This window comes from Pelecanus crispus, chromosome 6, assembly GCF_030463565.1.
Source record: "Pelecanus crispus isolate bPelCri1 chromosome 6, bPelCri1.pri, whole genome shotgun sequence".
Taxonomy (NCBI): Eukaryota; Metazoa; Chordata; class Aves; order Pelecaniformes; family Pelecanidae; genus Pelecanus; species Pelecanus crispus.
Window position 1 is genome coordinate 20,177,137 of NC_134648.1, and position 16,988 is coordinate 20,194,124.

General features: G+C 41.3%; 1 protein-coding gene across 1 annotated transcript in view; it reads right to left on the minus strand.

The window, feature by feature from the left end:
- Positions 1-16,988, minus strand: part of LOC104035927 (mucin-5B) — a 46,683-nt gene that overhangs the window by 15,314 nt on the left and 14,381 nt on the right. The window contains exons 14-27 of the mRNA XM_075712435.1: positions 16,267-16,361; positions 14,638-14,764; positions 9,517-9,769; positions 8,424-8,476; positions 7,936-8,036; positions 7,467-7,618; positions 5,465-5,603; positions 4,610-4,720; positions 3,676-3,855; positions 3,059-3,295; positions 1,986-2,142; positions 1,671-1,799; positions 1,144-1,228; positions 897-934 (exon numbers count right to left, since the gene is read on the minus strand). Coding sequence (XP_075568550.1) covers positions 897-934; positions 1,144-1,228; positions 1,671-1,799; positions 1,986-2,142; positions 3,059-3,295; positions 3,676-3,855; positions 4,610-4,720; positions 5,465-5,603; positions 7,467-7,618; positions 7,936-8,036; positions 8,424-8,476; positions 9,517-9,769; positions 14,638-14,764; positions 16,267-16,361 — 1,857 coding nt within the window. The remainder of the gene's footprint in view (positions 1-896; positions 935-1,143; positions 1,229-1,670; positions 1,800-1,985; positions 2,143-3,058; positions 3,296-3,675; positions 3,856-4,609; positions 4,721-5,464; positions 5,604-7,466; positions 7,619-7,935; positions 8,037-8,423; positions 8,477-9,516; positions 9,770-14,637; positions 14,765-16,266; positions 16,362-16,988) is intronic.

The window sequence follows — 16,988 nt, forward strand, 5'->3', positions numbered from 1 at the left end:
AATCTACCTCATTTATTTAAAGTGGGTTGGATTTTTGTTATTGCAGGTGTTTATTGGTGTCATCTTGCACAGAGGAATTACTGGCTGGTGAAAGCATCAGAACTGGCACTCTCCTCACCAAGCATGGAGCACAAGTGCATTCCCTCTTGGCAGGGAAAGTGATGGGGATTACTGCCTTGCTGAGTGATAAAACACTAGCTCAGAAAGTGTTGCCCAGCCATTTCCATCCACTAATGAGGAACACGCAGTGATAAACAATTTCATTCAAATATGTGAGAAGCTCTCCAGGTTTTGGAGAATGTACATTCAGGAACCCAGGGAAATGTATCTGTTACTGTAACAAAATCAGCAAATCTGAAGATGTGTTGTCTACTGGGTCACCCTGCATTTTGAGATGTGGTTTCTCCCAGATAGGGGTATGAACTCATATCATACCTTAACCAAGTATGTCCTTTAGGCACACAAACATGTCTTTCATAAGCTAGTAGTCTAGTCCTACTATGAAATTAGTGGATAGGAAATAGCATCTCTACAAGATTTGCCCTGTTCTAAAAATGATCATTAAAACAGGTACCATGAATGGCCTGCTTCAGACTACTTTCTGTCTGTCTTCACTGACTACCAAGGAAATGTAAACATGGAGAAGTGGCACTTAACTGGGTGAGATGAATCCCACATTTCACATCTCTCTCCTTCCTCCCTAAGATTATGCTTTAGACAGTTCTTCAGGTCAAAGGCTGTGTTTTGCTTATCAAAGTATATCTGTACTGCTGTGCATCCACCTATTGAACTAGCTAGCCGGAGTCCTATTACCAATACACCTGCAGTAACATGTGATGTTGGGTTGTTTCAGTGCTACCATCATTCAATAAATGGTGAGGGTGATGAAAAGTTACCTTTGGAGTCTTCAGTACATAGTTTCTCCTCAGGATCGCTGATGATAAAAAGAAAAGGAGAAGACTTGTTTTATTGACTTGAATCAGTATGTACAATAACAATGTCCGCAATGGTATCTTCTTTTATGTAAAAGCCTACCCCTGGAGGATTTAATGATAATTGTCACTGCCTATGAATATAAACCAAACATTGCCTAGCTTGTTCTTTCCAGTCCTATTCTACCTCTCTCACCATCAACTGACCTACCATGAAGTGCAGTTGGGAAGGGAGACACACTCCCTGCTCTCCTCATCAAAATATGGCTTGTCAGGACTACACTCTGGGTAACAGCCTGGAAAGTTAAAATAAACAAAGTATTCTTAATCTGCTTTACATCTATACAGGAAAAACACATAAATATCTCTATCAGATGCAGATTTGATCCCAACATGAATGTGATCCCAGCATGAATGTTCTTTATGCTACCATTTTTTTTTCCATGTCCTCATTTTCCCTCTCTCCCAAAAGTTTTAATTAACTCTGTTCATCAACAGACAATCATTCTTTGCAAACTTAGACTGAATGACCTTTCATCTCTCCCCAGATTTAAAGGTAACAGGCAAATTCTGCTATGAATGGCACAATCACACAGGGATTTAGCCCAGGCGAGGCATGGTCAATGAGTTTCTGAGGCAAATGGGATAGCCTTTCAGCAACCTTGATGCTTAAGACATTTAAAACCAGACTAACAGCTTCAACTCCCATAAACTTCATCGAAGTCAAGCAGGAATTACCTTCTAAACTGTACAGCAAGTTCCCACATCTCCCTTGTGGGTTCCTACAGGTCTTTAGACAAGGGGCTCCACAGGGTTTATAGAACCACTCATGTTTGTCAGGTGGATTGTAATAATCGCAGAACACAGCTGGAAGAGAAAAATACAAAACCTCCAAGTATCAGACACTAGGCAGGGGTTATTTTCTAAATATTGTAAACAAGAGCTTGTTAACTCATGCATGCACAGCAATGTCAGAATTCTGCTCTTAATCTCCCATGTGCCTGAGTGCATGGAGCACTGCTTTTCTGTGTGCATTTTCAGTGCAATACTTACGGCAAATGGCGGGCGTTCTCCAGTCGATACAGACACCAGCTCTGCTACAGCTTCTTGAATAAGCAGCAACTGAGGTACAGAAGCACTCACAGTCTCCCACACTGTCACAGCCACAGAAGTCAGAAATACAAGACTCATAATATGGTATTGGGTTCACCTATCAAAATACCAACAGATCTGTTACCACAGATGTACCTGCTGCACTGTGTTCTAATGAGAGAAAGGGCTCTAAATTTCTGCCATCCACTGGCAGTTTCTTTGGCGGACCCAGGCTGAATCTGTGACAGACTGGGATTGTCATGAAGGAGCTATGATATTTTACAACAGGTATTTTTCTATTTTCACCTGTCTGGTAGAATTGGACTCTAAATCTTCTCATTCTCATGTGTGTAATACCGGCATTTACGTTCAAAATGTCTTTCCAGTGTGATTTCTGCAGGACTGCACTAGCCTGCTTTGGGTTAGCACAATTATATAGTGTGTGTGCTCTCTAACTGAGAGATAGTGATTAAGTGAGTATAAAAGGAAATACTGTTTCCACTGAACTTCACGTCTCTTGTGTTTTAACCTGTGCCAACATGAACTAACCAAGGAAATTAAGCCAAGTTTACTTTTAAAATGGCTTATTAAACTGCACTGAAACTTTGTATAGACATTCTCATCAAGGATTGGTAACCTTTTTCTGTTTAGATTAATTCAATTTGTGTCTAAAATAAACCAAATAATTAATCTGTTTAGGTAATTTGAATAAACTTCCCCAAGGATCCCCATAGAAACAGTCCTACGCTAACTTATCTCTAGATTTTACAAACTAGTACCTAACTTTTTACTTCTAATGGCCAACTATTATCCTCTTTGTCTTCAGTTGCTCAAAACAGGCACTGTTGTTTCCTTACTACTGTGCAACAGGATTCAACTGGCACAGCTGTAAAGTGAAGTTTTAAGAGAGGTAGCCCTTGTACTCGAGGATACTGTGTAATAGCCTTTAATAGTAAAAATTTGTGTGCAAATGTGCTGCATAATAGCAACAAATACCTAGTGTGAAACTACAGATGATGACAGAACAGGATTACCTTACTGTGACAGGCTTCAAAGATGTTACTCTTAATGATGCTGCAGTGCTTCTGTCCCAGGACAGACTTGAAAGGCTGATCAGCACACAGGTCTGTCATGTTTATATTTGAGCAGGTGCTTGTTATTTTCCAGCTGTTTCCAAACTCCTGGATGCTCATCTCCACGGACTGCCCTCTGGTTGTGAAGTCATTCCGTGAGCGGCCATCAAAGTCCCCACAAAGGCCACAGACTTTTCCCTGGGTAATTTGCGTAGGCACAGTAAATGGTTTGGTTATTTTGAGTGCAGTCCACTGTTTGACAGAAATAAACTATAGAAAAGGCCAAGGCAAAATAGCTGCAAATTTCTGAAGAGCCATCAAAACACGGCTTAGAAAAAGCTGGACTTCTAGTGACAAGATCACTCTTAGCCCTCCAATACTGCAAAGTGTCTGGCTTTACTTCTAGCTCCAAATGTCCTGGATTGTTTCATACTGACTGAACAATGAAAGAAAACACAAGTCATGGCCTGTTTGCTTCTTCTTGCCACTGAACCGAACACTTCTCCAAGCCCTGCTTTTCAAACTGGATTAATAACTTTGAGTTTGAAATGATAATTCTTAGTCCATCCCATACCTACCTGGAAAGATGGTGCCACGTGGACAACAACAGTAGTCTTCTGGTCCCACATGAAGTTCATCCCTTGATTTGTTTCAATCACAATATAACCTCCTCTGAGATCCACTTTGTAATTCTTCTCAGCTCCTGGATCAGTTGCTATCTCCTGAATTCTTCCTTCCAAGAGCCTGATTTCACTGCTCTACAAGGAACAGATACATTGCATGGGAGGAAATCAAATGGAAAACTTAGTGTAACAGCACTGGTATTCTGCCTCTTGTCCTTCATCTTATTTTTCTGCAGTCTTTACACTATGTCTTGGTCTACCACCAGACGTGAGCCACAGACAAGACTTACTGAGTTCAATGGGAAACATCTGCCCTTGCATGACAAGTCTTACCTCACAGCCACAGAAATTGTCCACATTCTAGGTGAAATCAGTTCTGCTGGCACAGCAGCTCCTGGAAATTGGGCATGCCAGAACACCCCTTGTCACACTGCTTTGTTTCACCATCCCCTCACCCCCAACTATGGGAGAAATCTCATTTGTGTACACTTTGGGGAAATGCTAAGCCTGAGCTGGAGGGAAGAAACTCTTCCCTCTGTAGTTCCATCTGCTCTGTGCTCAAACCATGGTACAGAAACATGCTCCTCTAAAAACTTTACCATCACTCCTATACCACTAATGTCACAGACTCAAATACACACACACATACACATGCACATACATAGAATGCTGTTGACTCCCTGCATTTATCCCCTCACCCGCAGAAGTGTCCAGTCCTGTTAACACCAAATACTTAAACCTTTCCCAGCTTGCGTGCCTCTGCTTTCTGGTTGGTTGACTTCCACAGGTACTCTCTAGCAGCAACAGAGTTGGAATATAAGAGGATACTACACTAACTGCTACAAAGTGAAGACTACAGCTCCTCAGTTATAACCAGTTCTAGACAAACCTCAAAAATCAGTGTGATCTTTAGGGAGCAGATGGAGAGTGACTTCCCACAGGCGTTGTTCTGAATTACAATTCGGAATGTGCCAGCATCCATGTTATTAGGGCAAAAATCCTTAGAAAAATAGATAATGTTGTATTAGAACTTTTCAGGCAGCTAGACCAGTCTTAAACATTTTCAGGAGCTCTAAATGAATGACACTCCAATCTGACTTCTGCTATTTTGTCACTTTTTTGTCACCAAAACTATGGGCATTTTAGAAGGATCTGGTGGCAGCTGACCTGATGGCAGGTTCATACTTGACCAGGAATTTCAAAGAGAAAAGCTAAGGAAAAAACTGACCTTTTCACAGCTCCAGTCCTGCACAGCCAAAAAGGTAAAAACATTTTTTCTTAAAATTAGCAAAACCAACTGTAATTTGAGGATGACAAAATGTCTCACTGAGTACTGTCTCATTACATGTAATTATACGTGAGGCTCACATGTTAACCTCTACATGCTTCTGTCACAAAAAAATACTGTGAGTCTTGGATGGCCGAGAGAAACACTTAGCTTTTCAATACCACACCAATTCCTTTCCCTTGCAGATGCTGGAATTACATCAGGAAAGGGCTGTCCAGCCCAGGAGTTAATCGTTTAGGATGACACAGTGCCCTCTTGTGTCACTTCTGAGGGTTAATTGCTTTGCTTTTATATGGAAAATCTCAATGTATCTGCTCTAGGTACAAGAGAAGGGGAGTAGGCTCTGCTCATCAGTGTTGACTCTTTTGCATGGGCTAGCCCTTTAATTACTCAGACTGAACCCTGCAGTGTAAGCTGTGAAAAGCATATGAATAGGAAAGAGAAAACAATTGATACCTGAGCTAGGATATAGTCACAGTCTCCCAGGAAATCAAACTTCTCCCCATCAAAGCTCATGTAATGCCCGTTTCCATACACAGTGCAGGTTCCCTTGCAGGGATTGTCTGTGCAGTTCCACTGCCTTTTGTTACAGGTGCTGGGAGGCAAAATGCAAAGAATTATAATCTTTGTATGAGGTGTGTTTTTTCCTTAACCCCAAACAGGGACAGAGTGATTGAAAGGTTTGTCTTTTGCAGTACTTCAAAGAAAGCAATCATCTCTCACTCTTCCAGGCTTACCCTCTCAACTGTTCTGAGATCATGCCATAAGATAGCTTACTAATCAGAAAGCTCATGTTTACTACCAAGACACATTTGAACTTTGTCTATTTTTATTCTATTATTTCCTTCAAATATATTTTAAACCATTAAGCCCTGGGAGCAGACAGTGGGGATTTAGGAGGTAAATTCAAGGTGGAGAACTGAATATTTCAACCATTTCTGAATATTACTCTGTCACATACCATGTAGTCAGTTCTGTTCCTGACTGTAAAGTGGTGTAAACCAGTATTATCCCTGTCTTCCCTTGTGTACTGGGTCTGGCTGAGACGGAGTTATTTTCCCCATAGCAGCCCTCATAGTGCTGTGCTTTGTATTGGTAGCTAGAAAGGTGTTGATAACACCCCAGTGTTTTGGCTACTGCTGAGCAGTGATAGCACAGCATTGATGCTGTCTCTCCATTTTCCCCCCTCACCAGTAGGCTGGGGGTGGGCAAGATCTTGGGAGGGGACATAGCCAGGACAGCTGATCCAAACTGACCACAGGGATTTTCCATACCATATGATGCCTGCTCAGCAATAAAAGTTAAAAGAAAGGGGGGGTGGGGGGGGGGGGCATTCGTTATTATGATGTTCATCTTCCGGAGCAATGACTACAGGTACTGAAGCCCTACTTCCAGGGAAGTGGCTGGACATCACCTGCTGATGGGAAGCAGAGAATAAATCTTTTTTTTTTCCTTTGTTTCCCCACACGGTGTTTGCTTTTGCTTTAAGAAACTGCCTTTATCTTGTATCTTGACCTATGAGTTATTTCTCCTATTTTCTCCCCTCCTCGTCCTGCTGAGAAAGAGAGTGATAGAGTGACTTGGTGGGTACCTGATGTCCAGTCAAGGTCAACCCACCACACCTTGACAAACTTTACCTCCAGTTCAGGGGGACCACAGACAGAAAATTTTAGTTGTAATACCCTTGACACAGAGACTGCAGGTTTCTTCCCATGTGTGTTCTGTTCTCATAAGAAAACAAAACCCTCACTGCAATAAAACCTCTTAATGGCCTCTGTGATATCAACAACTGCTTATCAGGGTTTGGCTTCACATGTTAAACTTGATTGCTTGTACCAGTGGTGATCAGACCAAAGTGTTACTGGCACTTATTTTCTGTGCATCCTCTTGGCAGGACTATACAGTTTCATCTTCACTAACTAATGGGTAAGGATTCAAAGCATTTTACCCACCATGAACAGTAACAACAGTGAAGTCTATGCCAGCGTCATACCAGCAATTGGAGCAACTAGAGCATTCATTTATCTTATTTGAGAACTATGCAACCAGAAGCACTGCAAGTCACTGGAAGATTGTTGTGATTCCTCCCTCCTCTAAATTCAATCCTTTTCTGGGGTTCAGTTGTGCCAAACAGACACAGACTCAATTCTCCCTTGTAGAATGACCAGCCACAGACCAACCTGGATGAGGCTGGTACTTCTAAACCTGGTGTTGAAGCAGTTTCCAGACAAGGGTGGAAATTGTTTGACAGAAGATCTTGGTACTTGTTCTCCCCAACTGCAGGCTCGTGCAGCATGTTGCAGAGAGGAAATGTTTCCCCTCTTATTTTTACTAGAAGCTCTAATGGCTCTAATGATGAAGAGAAAGGCTTCAAAATACATCCTGCCCCATGGGCACACTATGCAGTGATAATTTTAACAGCCTTTGTTACAGAACAAGGCTCCCTGGAATAACATACCATGTGTTGCAGTCCACTTTGATGGTTTCCCCAGGTTTATAAAAGTGTCCTCCATGGACACATGGGCATTGGTCTTTGGGAATACATCCTCCACTGCCATCCAATACCAGCCCATCGGGACACATGCAGCCAGAAACACATTCTGTGATATACTGTGTATATAAAGATACAACACAACGCAACTCATTAATGCACAGGAAGTACAGGGAACCAGCAAAGGTGCTAGCTCTGGATGCCAAACTTTTGGATTTTTTTTTTTTTAAATCCTGTAACTGTAAGTTAGTGGCAATCAAACTACAAGTATCACAGCTATGTGATACTACAGCTATACACAGCTATAGCTGCTGTGTTAACAGTAAAGTAGTTGGTCTGTGAACAGCATAACATGTTACCGTCAGCATTTGTTAAGGACAATCATACATGCACAATCATGTTGTCCCATGCTCCTGCTAGGAGGTGAAGTCCTTACACAGTGCATATCCTGCGTCTTACAACTTTTCTGACACTCTGATCCAATTGCACCAGGACCCGCAGAGCTGCAGTTGAAGTAATACATAGGAGCTGGGCAATCTAGAGGAGGAAGAAAACATTTTAGGAAGGTAATTTAATGAAAGCAATATGGATGCTGTCAGCAATTGTAAAACAGAGCAGAGGATTTCAGAGGGCAGCATGTGTCTCTTATTTACAGTTTCTATTAGCTTTTGCTTCTGCCCACCAACAGTGCAGGGAGAAGGAAGCAGATAACTGCTAAGCTTTGGGAAATATCTTCATCTTTTAAAGAACTCAGCAAGTCTGGTGACATTTTTACAAAGACAACTATTATCAATAACCAGCACATTTCAGGGAGAAGTAAAAAATGTGCAGAATACTAAAATCTTACAGAAAGTGAGAGATAACACAGAAAAATACTATAAATACTAGCTGACACCATAATGCCAATATTTAACAAAATCTCACCTTTTACAAGGACAGTTTCTCCAATGCAGTCTAATCTTCCTTGAATGCATTTGCTAAAGAGATTCCATAAAATGAAACACATCAGCTCTTTGCACGTTTCTCTCTCACTAGAGAGAAAGGCACTGCAAAGCTTCACTAGTCATACAAATAAAAAATTCCTATCAAAATGAATATTTGGCACAGCTATCAGGTTCACAGACATGGATTACCATCCCCAGAAGGAACATTAAGACACCCAGCTCTTAAATACTCTTTCTTCATCTGCCACTGGTTTACTGTGTGGTTTCCCTAAATCAAGTTTTTCCTAAGCATCTATTTTCCACTCTGTGAGATGAGACTAATACTTTCTTAAATAAGAGACCTCTTAAATTACTAAATGAATCTGTGTTTACAAAATAGTCTAGAATCCTCAGAAAAAAATATGGGAGCTGGAAGAGAGAGAAAGAGACAGAATATGTAGACATCTAAAGATACAAATAAATTGAATATAACAGCCTTCCTCTGGTATTTGTTTGCATTGCTGCCCTGAACTGCTTGAAAATGAGAAAATGAGAATTGTTTTTCACTGCAGGTGCAAATTGATTACGTTATTTTTAGTATTTTCCCCCAAATCTCTCTTTCTCTCTTTTCCCCTTTAAAAAACTCAGTTTAAAAACTGAGATTTTAGGGTTTTTCCCTGGACCACTTTCATTTTTCAAATAGTCTGCAGATGATGTGTTGGAGGGTGTTTTTTAGTTTATTTTTTCATTTCAAAGCCAGAAACTCCCCCAAGCCCTCTGTCTTCTAGAAAATTTGCTCCCACTGTATATCGATATTTTTTACACAACAATGAACTTTGCATAGAGAAAGATTGCAAACATTACTGTACTTAACATGTTTTCAGGTTCTTGTTTGCTAGCAGGAATATAGGATCTTAACCTTTGCTGTGGCTGCACTTCCTGCCAGGGGAATATTTGCTTTGGTACAGTCTAGGAGAAATTTGTCATTATTCCTTACGGTGAAATGACACCATTCAGGGATTAGAGCAGGGACTTCCCCAATGAGCCCTGACGTCCCCCAGGTATGCAGCCTTTGCATCATCAGAGCAGCTTACCACATCAATTTGTCCTCTTGGAAGGAGTTGCCAGGCTGAACAATCTTGCCTTTGTAGTAGCAGGGACAGTCCTCTGGAGTTACACATTCCTCCTCGTCATTGAGGTAGGTCCCTTCAGGGCAACCACAGCCCTCCATAGGAGTGATCTGAACTTTACACAGCGGATCAGGTTCATCCAGCGAGCGGCAGGACTGGTTACAGTACTTCACGCTATAGTTATAAACCATAGTCTCAGGACACTCCTCAGAGGGATCTTTGCAAGAGAAATAAAATGGATGTATGGCCTTCTCTGCAATCATCGCTCATGCTGTTAACGCAGCTTTCTGCATGTTGGTAGCCACAAATGTGCTTTTTTCAAACTAGAAGACCTTGTCTCCCAGTGGTGTGGGGGAAGTCTGCTCACATAGCCTAAACTGCGTGACACTGTATACTGGAATACTCAGCAGGGTATATCTTGACTGAATAAGGAAATCAGTGTAATTTTGTAATTTGTACTATTTACATTTCTGTCTTATGCCAAGAACTGAACCAGTAAGTTCTGACTTGTCCTTGTAGTTAAAAATTAATTTTCTTTCCTTTACTAATGATTTCTTTGTCTGGGAATAATTTAAGAAATGAGCATATTTTGTAAGGGGTAAATTTTGATGTTGAATAGGCAGTGCCAAGGGACTCTGCTAATCATTTGATGCTACCAAAGAAAGCATGTTTGAATTCTTATAGATGTCTTGAGGAAGACTCTTGTTGTCATCCTCTGGGGAAAGGAGAAACAACAGTTTCTAAGACCTCTGGGTGGAGCAAACAGTTAAATACCAAAATATAAAGGCTCAACTGACCCTGTGAGACAGTGAAAAGCTAGTTAATTTTCACAGGCTACCATGAAACATCACCTTCAAAACTCTGCCGTAAAATCTGCAGTATTGATCCATAAGGATGACATCAAATTTTGTCAGGAAATGTCACCTGCATTAAGGCTGTGGTTTTCAAGAAAGCCTGGTATCCAGATTCTTCTGAAATTCAATGAGAAATGGGGATCTAGTCATCTCGGACCTCTTTCTAACTCACAAGTGCAGATTTAACCCCACAGCTGTTTTTCAGATACATTTCTGAATATATTTGAATATATCTGAATACATTTCAGATACATTCTAGATGTACTAGAAGGTACAGGGGAGTTGTTCATGGGCAATTGTGCCAATCAACTTTGCAGCAATGTTATCACCATATCAGCAACAGGTTCCATGCTTAAACAAAGGTCTGTATGGTTTTCCAGTCCATGACCATAGTACAATTTCTTAGATTAGTTAGTGTGCTACGTTTGTGTACATGTTCAAAACAGCCACCTCCACCAACAAAAACCAGTTGGTTTCCTGGTCTTAGCTGGAGCAGACATAATATCCCGTGTATAAACTGGGCAAGTCATATTCTCCTACTTTACAGGCGTACTATGAAGATGCAGCAACTGGTATTTCTAAATCAAAATAGGCCAAATAAGAAGGATATTAATAAAGATGTTACATTAATAATAAACATTAATAAACATTAGTTTACGTCAGATTTCTGAGGCAACTTCTTTGCCTCAGTCTTCACCGGCAACCTCTCTCCTCACCCCTCCCGAATCGATGGGCCAAAAGATGGGGGCCAGGGGGCCAGGGGGGTAAAGCCCCTCCCACTGTAAGGGAAGATCAGGTTCGAGACCACCTGAAGAACCTGAATGTACACAACTCTATGGGACCTGATGAGATGCATCCCAGAGTCCTGAGGGAATTGGCTGATGTAGTTGCCAAGCCACTCCCCATGATATTTGAAAAGTCATGGCAGTCAGGTGAAGTCCCTGCTGACTGGAAAAAGGGGAATGTTGTGCCCATTTTTAAAAAGGGAAGAAAGGAGGACCCTGGGAACTATCGAGCTGTCAGGCTCACCTCTGTGCCTGGGAAGATCATGGAACAGATCCTCCTAGAAGATATGCTCAAGCATATGGAGGACAGGGAGGTGATTCGAGACAGCCAGCACAGCTTCACCAAGGGCAAGTCCTGCCTGACCAACCTAGTGGCTTTCTATGAAGGAGTAACTGCATCAGTGGACAAGGGAAAAGCAATGGGTGTCATCTACTTGGATTTCTGTAAAGCATTCGACACAGTCCCCCACAACATCCTTCTCTCTACATTGGAGAGATATGGGTTTGATGGGTGGACTGTTCGATGGATAAGAATTGGTTGGATGGTCACATCCAGAGGGTCATGGTTAATGGCTCGATGTCCACATGGAGACCGGTGAAAAGTGGAGTCCCTCAGGGGTCCATACTGGGAGCGGTGCTATTTAACATCTTTATCAATAACATAGACAGTGAGATCGAGTGCATCCTCAGCAAGTTTGCAGATGACACCAAGCTGAGTGGTGCTGTTGACACGCCAGGAGGACGAGATGTCATCCAGAGGGACCTGGACAAGCTGGAGAGGTGGGCCTGTGTGAACCTCATGAGGTTCAACAAGGCCAAGTGCAAGGTCCTGCACCTGGGATGGGGCAACCCCCTGATACCAATACAGGCTGGGGGATGAAGGGATTGAGAGCAGCCCTGCGGAGAAGGACTTGGGGGTACGGGTGGATGAAAAGCTGGACATGAGCCAACAATGGGCGCTTGCAGCCCAGAAAGCCAACCATATCCTGGGCTGCATCAAAAGAAGCGTGGCCAGCAGGCTGAGGGAGGTGATTCTGCCCCTCTACTCTGCTCTGGTGAGGCCTCACCTGGAGTACTGCGTCCAGCTCTGGGGCCCTCAGCACAAGAAGGACATGGACCTGCTGGAGCGTGTCCAGAAGAGGGCCACCAAAATGATCCGAGGGCTGGAGCACCTCTCCTATGAGGCCAGGCTGAGGGAGTTGGGGCTGTTCAGCCTGGAGAAGAGAAGGCTGCGAGGAGACCTTATTGCGACCTTCCAGTACTTAAAGGGGGCCTACAGGAAAGATGGGGACAATCTTTTTAGCAAGGCCTGTTGTGACAGGATGGCGAATAATGGATTTAAACTAAAGAAGAATAGATTTAGACTAGACATAAGAAAGAAGTTTTTTACAATGAGGGTGGTGAAGCACTGGAACAGGTTGCCCAGAGAGGTGGTAGAGGCCCCATCCCTGGCAACATTCAAGGTCAGGTTGGATGGGGCTCTGAGCAACCTGATCTGGTTAAAGCTGCCCCTGCTCACTGCAGGGGGGTTGGGCTAGATGACCTCTAAAGGTCCCTTCCAACCCAAAGCATTCTATGATTCTATGATTTACCTGAATGGGTGGCTCAATTGTTAGCTATTAATGCAATAGAATAGTGTGTTTACTTTCTCCCTTTAATTTGTCATAGAGGAAAAAGATCAATTTTGGTAAAGTGAGATCTGGTAAGAAAAAGGTTATTTGATTATAGTACTCATGATCACAGATTTATAATCTTAGATTACATACATCACAACTGGAGGCGTGAGTGCAGAGAACGTGAGCATACCAAAGATAGCTTCAAGCTAGCTTGCACAAGGAGTGCTAGAAAAACAGTGCCATGACTTAGCAGAGGCTACTAATCCCAGTGGTGTTCTGGGTAAACAGTAACTCAAGTAATGGTTCATGCTCCCACTAAAGATTGTGTCACATACACGCACTGCCAACAGTTAGCTAGTAAGGTTTACTTACTTCATGCACTCTTACTGACTTCAATGTAGACATCCTCTTAGGATATAACCTGCCTTGGATGCTGCCTGCAGCGCAGCACAGCTGGACACAGCTGCAGGAGCTGGAAGAGCATTTCCAACCCCTTCATTGGGACAGACCACCGAGAGTGACTGTTCTGGCCCATTGATTCTTTCAGTCATGCATAGAGCAACCTTCCATCTTATCACAGGCATGTTCCCGAAAGATTATTTCTTCTTAAATAAGGCCTAAAATGATTGTGCTGATTAAGCCATTAGCATTTTTTTCCAAAGGTTACTGCACTGTTTTAGTCAATATTACCTACTGTGTCATAAGTCCACAGATTTCAGCCTAACCCATGCTGCAAACCAGTCTCTCTTTGGCATAAAAAATGTCAGTAATTCTATGTTGGTAACAAAGCTTTCAGTAACAGGGACTGTGTCCAGTACATAAATCTGCATGATTCTAGGATAATTTGCTGTGGGCTACACTGTGTTCCTGTTGAATTATTTCAGCACAGGTTTGTTAAATTGTTCTTACTGCAATCTTAAATGCCTTCGACAAAGCATCATACCGGTTACATTGTTTGTGTCTGTTAAATACCCCAGCTAGCCTCCAGGTCAGGCAATTAAATAGATCATAGTGGCATCAAAGCTGCATAAAAATAATTTTTGTTATGTTTCCTATTCAGATGTGTTATTAGTCAAGAAACCCATACATCTATTTTCATGTTGATATAGGCAAATCTCACTTGAACTATCTGATCATCAACGGAAATAGTAGTAAAAGAAGTAAAATTCAGAAGCTGGGACTTGCAGTTTTATTCTCAGCTCTGATACCATCTCATAATAAATTCTGGCATTGCCAAAGAAAAATATATACATATGTGGACGCCAAACCCAGGATTTAGTGGCAATGTGTATGTCCAAGAAACTTTTATTCATTTGTTAGATAGTCCTGAGCTGAAAATGCCTTTAAACTCTTTCACATTCTCAGATATTACCAATATACATTTATTAAAAAAACATTACTATTTTACTTAAACACGGAAAAATGCAGTTAATGAGAGTGATATCATTTGTATGGGCAATGTCTGAGACAAGAGGGCTGAGATGAACTGCAAAAAAGGTATTAGAATTAAAATACATGGGAGGCCCATTTGTTCAAAACTAACCTAATTGCAGCTCCTTGTTGTGATTTGATTAATACACCTTATACTCTTTGTCTTCTCTGAGTACTGAATTCACCTAATATTTTACACAAGAAACATGCATCATAAGAGCACGAAGTGGACATGAACTGATTTTGGCAGGCAGATGATTTTATAGAATGTATGCTTACTCTGTTTTTCAAAGACCCACCAACTTGATGACTAAGCACAAAACATACTGACTGCCACAGACTGGGCTCTCCTGAAGCTGCTCCCCCATATCCCTACCCAAGGTATTTTAGGATGCATACCACAGATGCCCTGCCTCCAGCCCTTCAGGGACACGCCTGCTGCAGCACAGTCTCTGGAGTAAGTAGAGAGCACACTACACAGTGCAACTTCACTCTTCTCAGCATTACAGGTGTCATACATACATTTCTAGGGGACAGAAAAGGGAATGAGTATTATTATGTCCAGCTCACAGAAGCAAGAGGGAAACATATAGCAATTCAAAAAGTAGTCAACCAATATATCTTTGAAAAAGTATTATTACCGATGAAACTTAATTTTAATATCTAAAAGAAAATATATGCTAATGAAATACTATGCAAGCCTGAGAAATAGGAAATCAGTTACAGTCATGTAACTGCAATGATGTTATGTCTAACACTCATGAACAGAGGAATAATAAAAATTATTAGGGCACCTATAGTTCATTCTATACCAGCCTCCCATGAGGATGTACAATCTAGGACATGTCAAAATACATCATCTGAAAATATACAGAACTGAAAATATTGCAGAGTGATGACTGGGACTTGTGTACCTATCTAGTGTGTAGCCAAGATACACCCAATTAAATGATGGGTGCATAACAGAAGATGCTTTAGTAGGGAATCATATGTAATGACATCTAAAGAACTAGTTATGTAAGTATAAAGGGGTTTTAAAGCTCAAGTTCTTTTAATTGGGAGGCTGGACAGAAGAACCGAGATACAGCCAGTCACTCAAGAGCAGTAGGGTCATACTGCATAGATGGTGACTTATCCTGCCATTATTGATGTAATGGAAAATGCTTCCATGAATCATAGCTTAAAATCTGATGAGATCAGCAGGAGTAACAGACATATCCATAAGAAACTAGTCCTTACTTTTCTTTAATTAAAAATTGCAAATTCCTATTTTACTTATAGTTAACATAAACTCTCAAGCAGATATATTTTCTGAGGGAAACTTGGGAGAGGTAAAGCATAAGACATATTTTTAAAAGTACCTGAAGACATATTAAATTTTAGGCAAATCTTCAGGCTCAGGTATTTTCTCAGTAAGTTGTATTACACAGACCCCCCGCATGAATTTTCTGCATTTTTGCAGAAACTTCTTTACTATTCACATAAATGTGGCAACTCTCTAGCTCAGCCAACTTCCTGAACAGCATTACAGAGCTGTACACCAAGACTGCTTATGGGCAGCTTCTTGCATTCTAAATACAAGGAGACTAATATGATTCCACAGTAATAAATGGGATATAAATGTTCTAAATGTAGTAAATGTTCTCCCACTAGGTGTGAATTTTAACGCAAGTCAGAGGGAATCCATGGGGCTGAAAAAACTCCCAGTTCAATTCCACACAGAAACACTGATTTGGCTTTTCAAAGAGTGAACAGTTTTCAAGAACAGTAAATCCTTTTTTTTCCTATTTTGCTTCTGGCTCATGTAACAGAACTGTCAGTGATGGTAATCACTTAATATTTTCAGGGCTGCAGCCAAAAAGGCCCATCGTATTTTGCAATCAGTTTGTTATTTTTCTTATCACCATCAGTGAACTTCTTTGCAAACAGGCATTACTGTAACCTCTTTCACTCAACTAGGCCAGACTACCTTCATGGTAGAGCAGTCTCTGGACTAGATTAAAGCACCCATTTAGACCAGTGCCTTACCTTGATGTACACAGAAGTGTCTACAACAGAATGGCAGGCAGCAAACACACTGCTTGTATTAGACAGAAGAGCACACCAATGCTGGGCAAATTTTTCTGAAGTGGGAAAAAATATCATTGTCCGTAGTCACTTAAACCATATTACTACCTGAATCAGTATTTTTATCAGAACTAGAATGTCCTGAAGTGTTCAGATAATGCCAGAGGAAAATAAGGGGCATTAACATAACAAGGTAATAAGCATAGTTGGATGGGTGACCAGCCATCTCCCTGAAAGAAAGGTTTCACCTTCCAAGTACTAACATTATTACTGTGGCTGGATTTGCAGAACATCTGCAAAAACTCCCCATTTTCATCATTTTCCATCAAACTTACCTACTTTTTTACAGTCTGGCAATTCTTTATAGCCAAGCAATAAAATTAAGCATGTAATAATCAGTGAGCTATGTGGCTATGAGCTGCAGCTTTAATTACACATGGCAACACCTAGAAGAGCACAGTCTGAATCCTATATATATCCAAACCCAGTCAAAGTGAGAAAACAGATGGCACCTAGTACAGTACAATGCTTGCTGAAATCACTACTGTTGATAACTTATTCCTTTTGACTTCAGCACAGCTGTAACAACTCAGATTGCATGAAGATCTTGCCCAAATATTGACAGCCAAGTATGCTCTGCCTTAAACCTAAATTGTTCTCATTGATGCTGTGTGTGCTTTTCA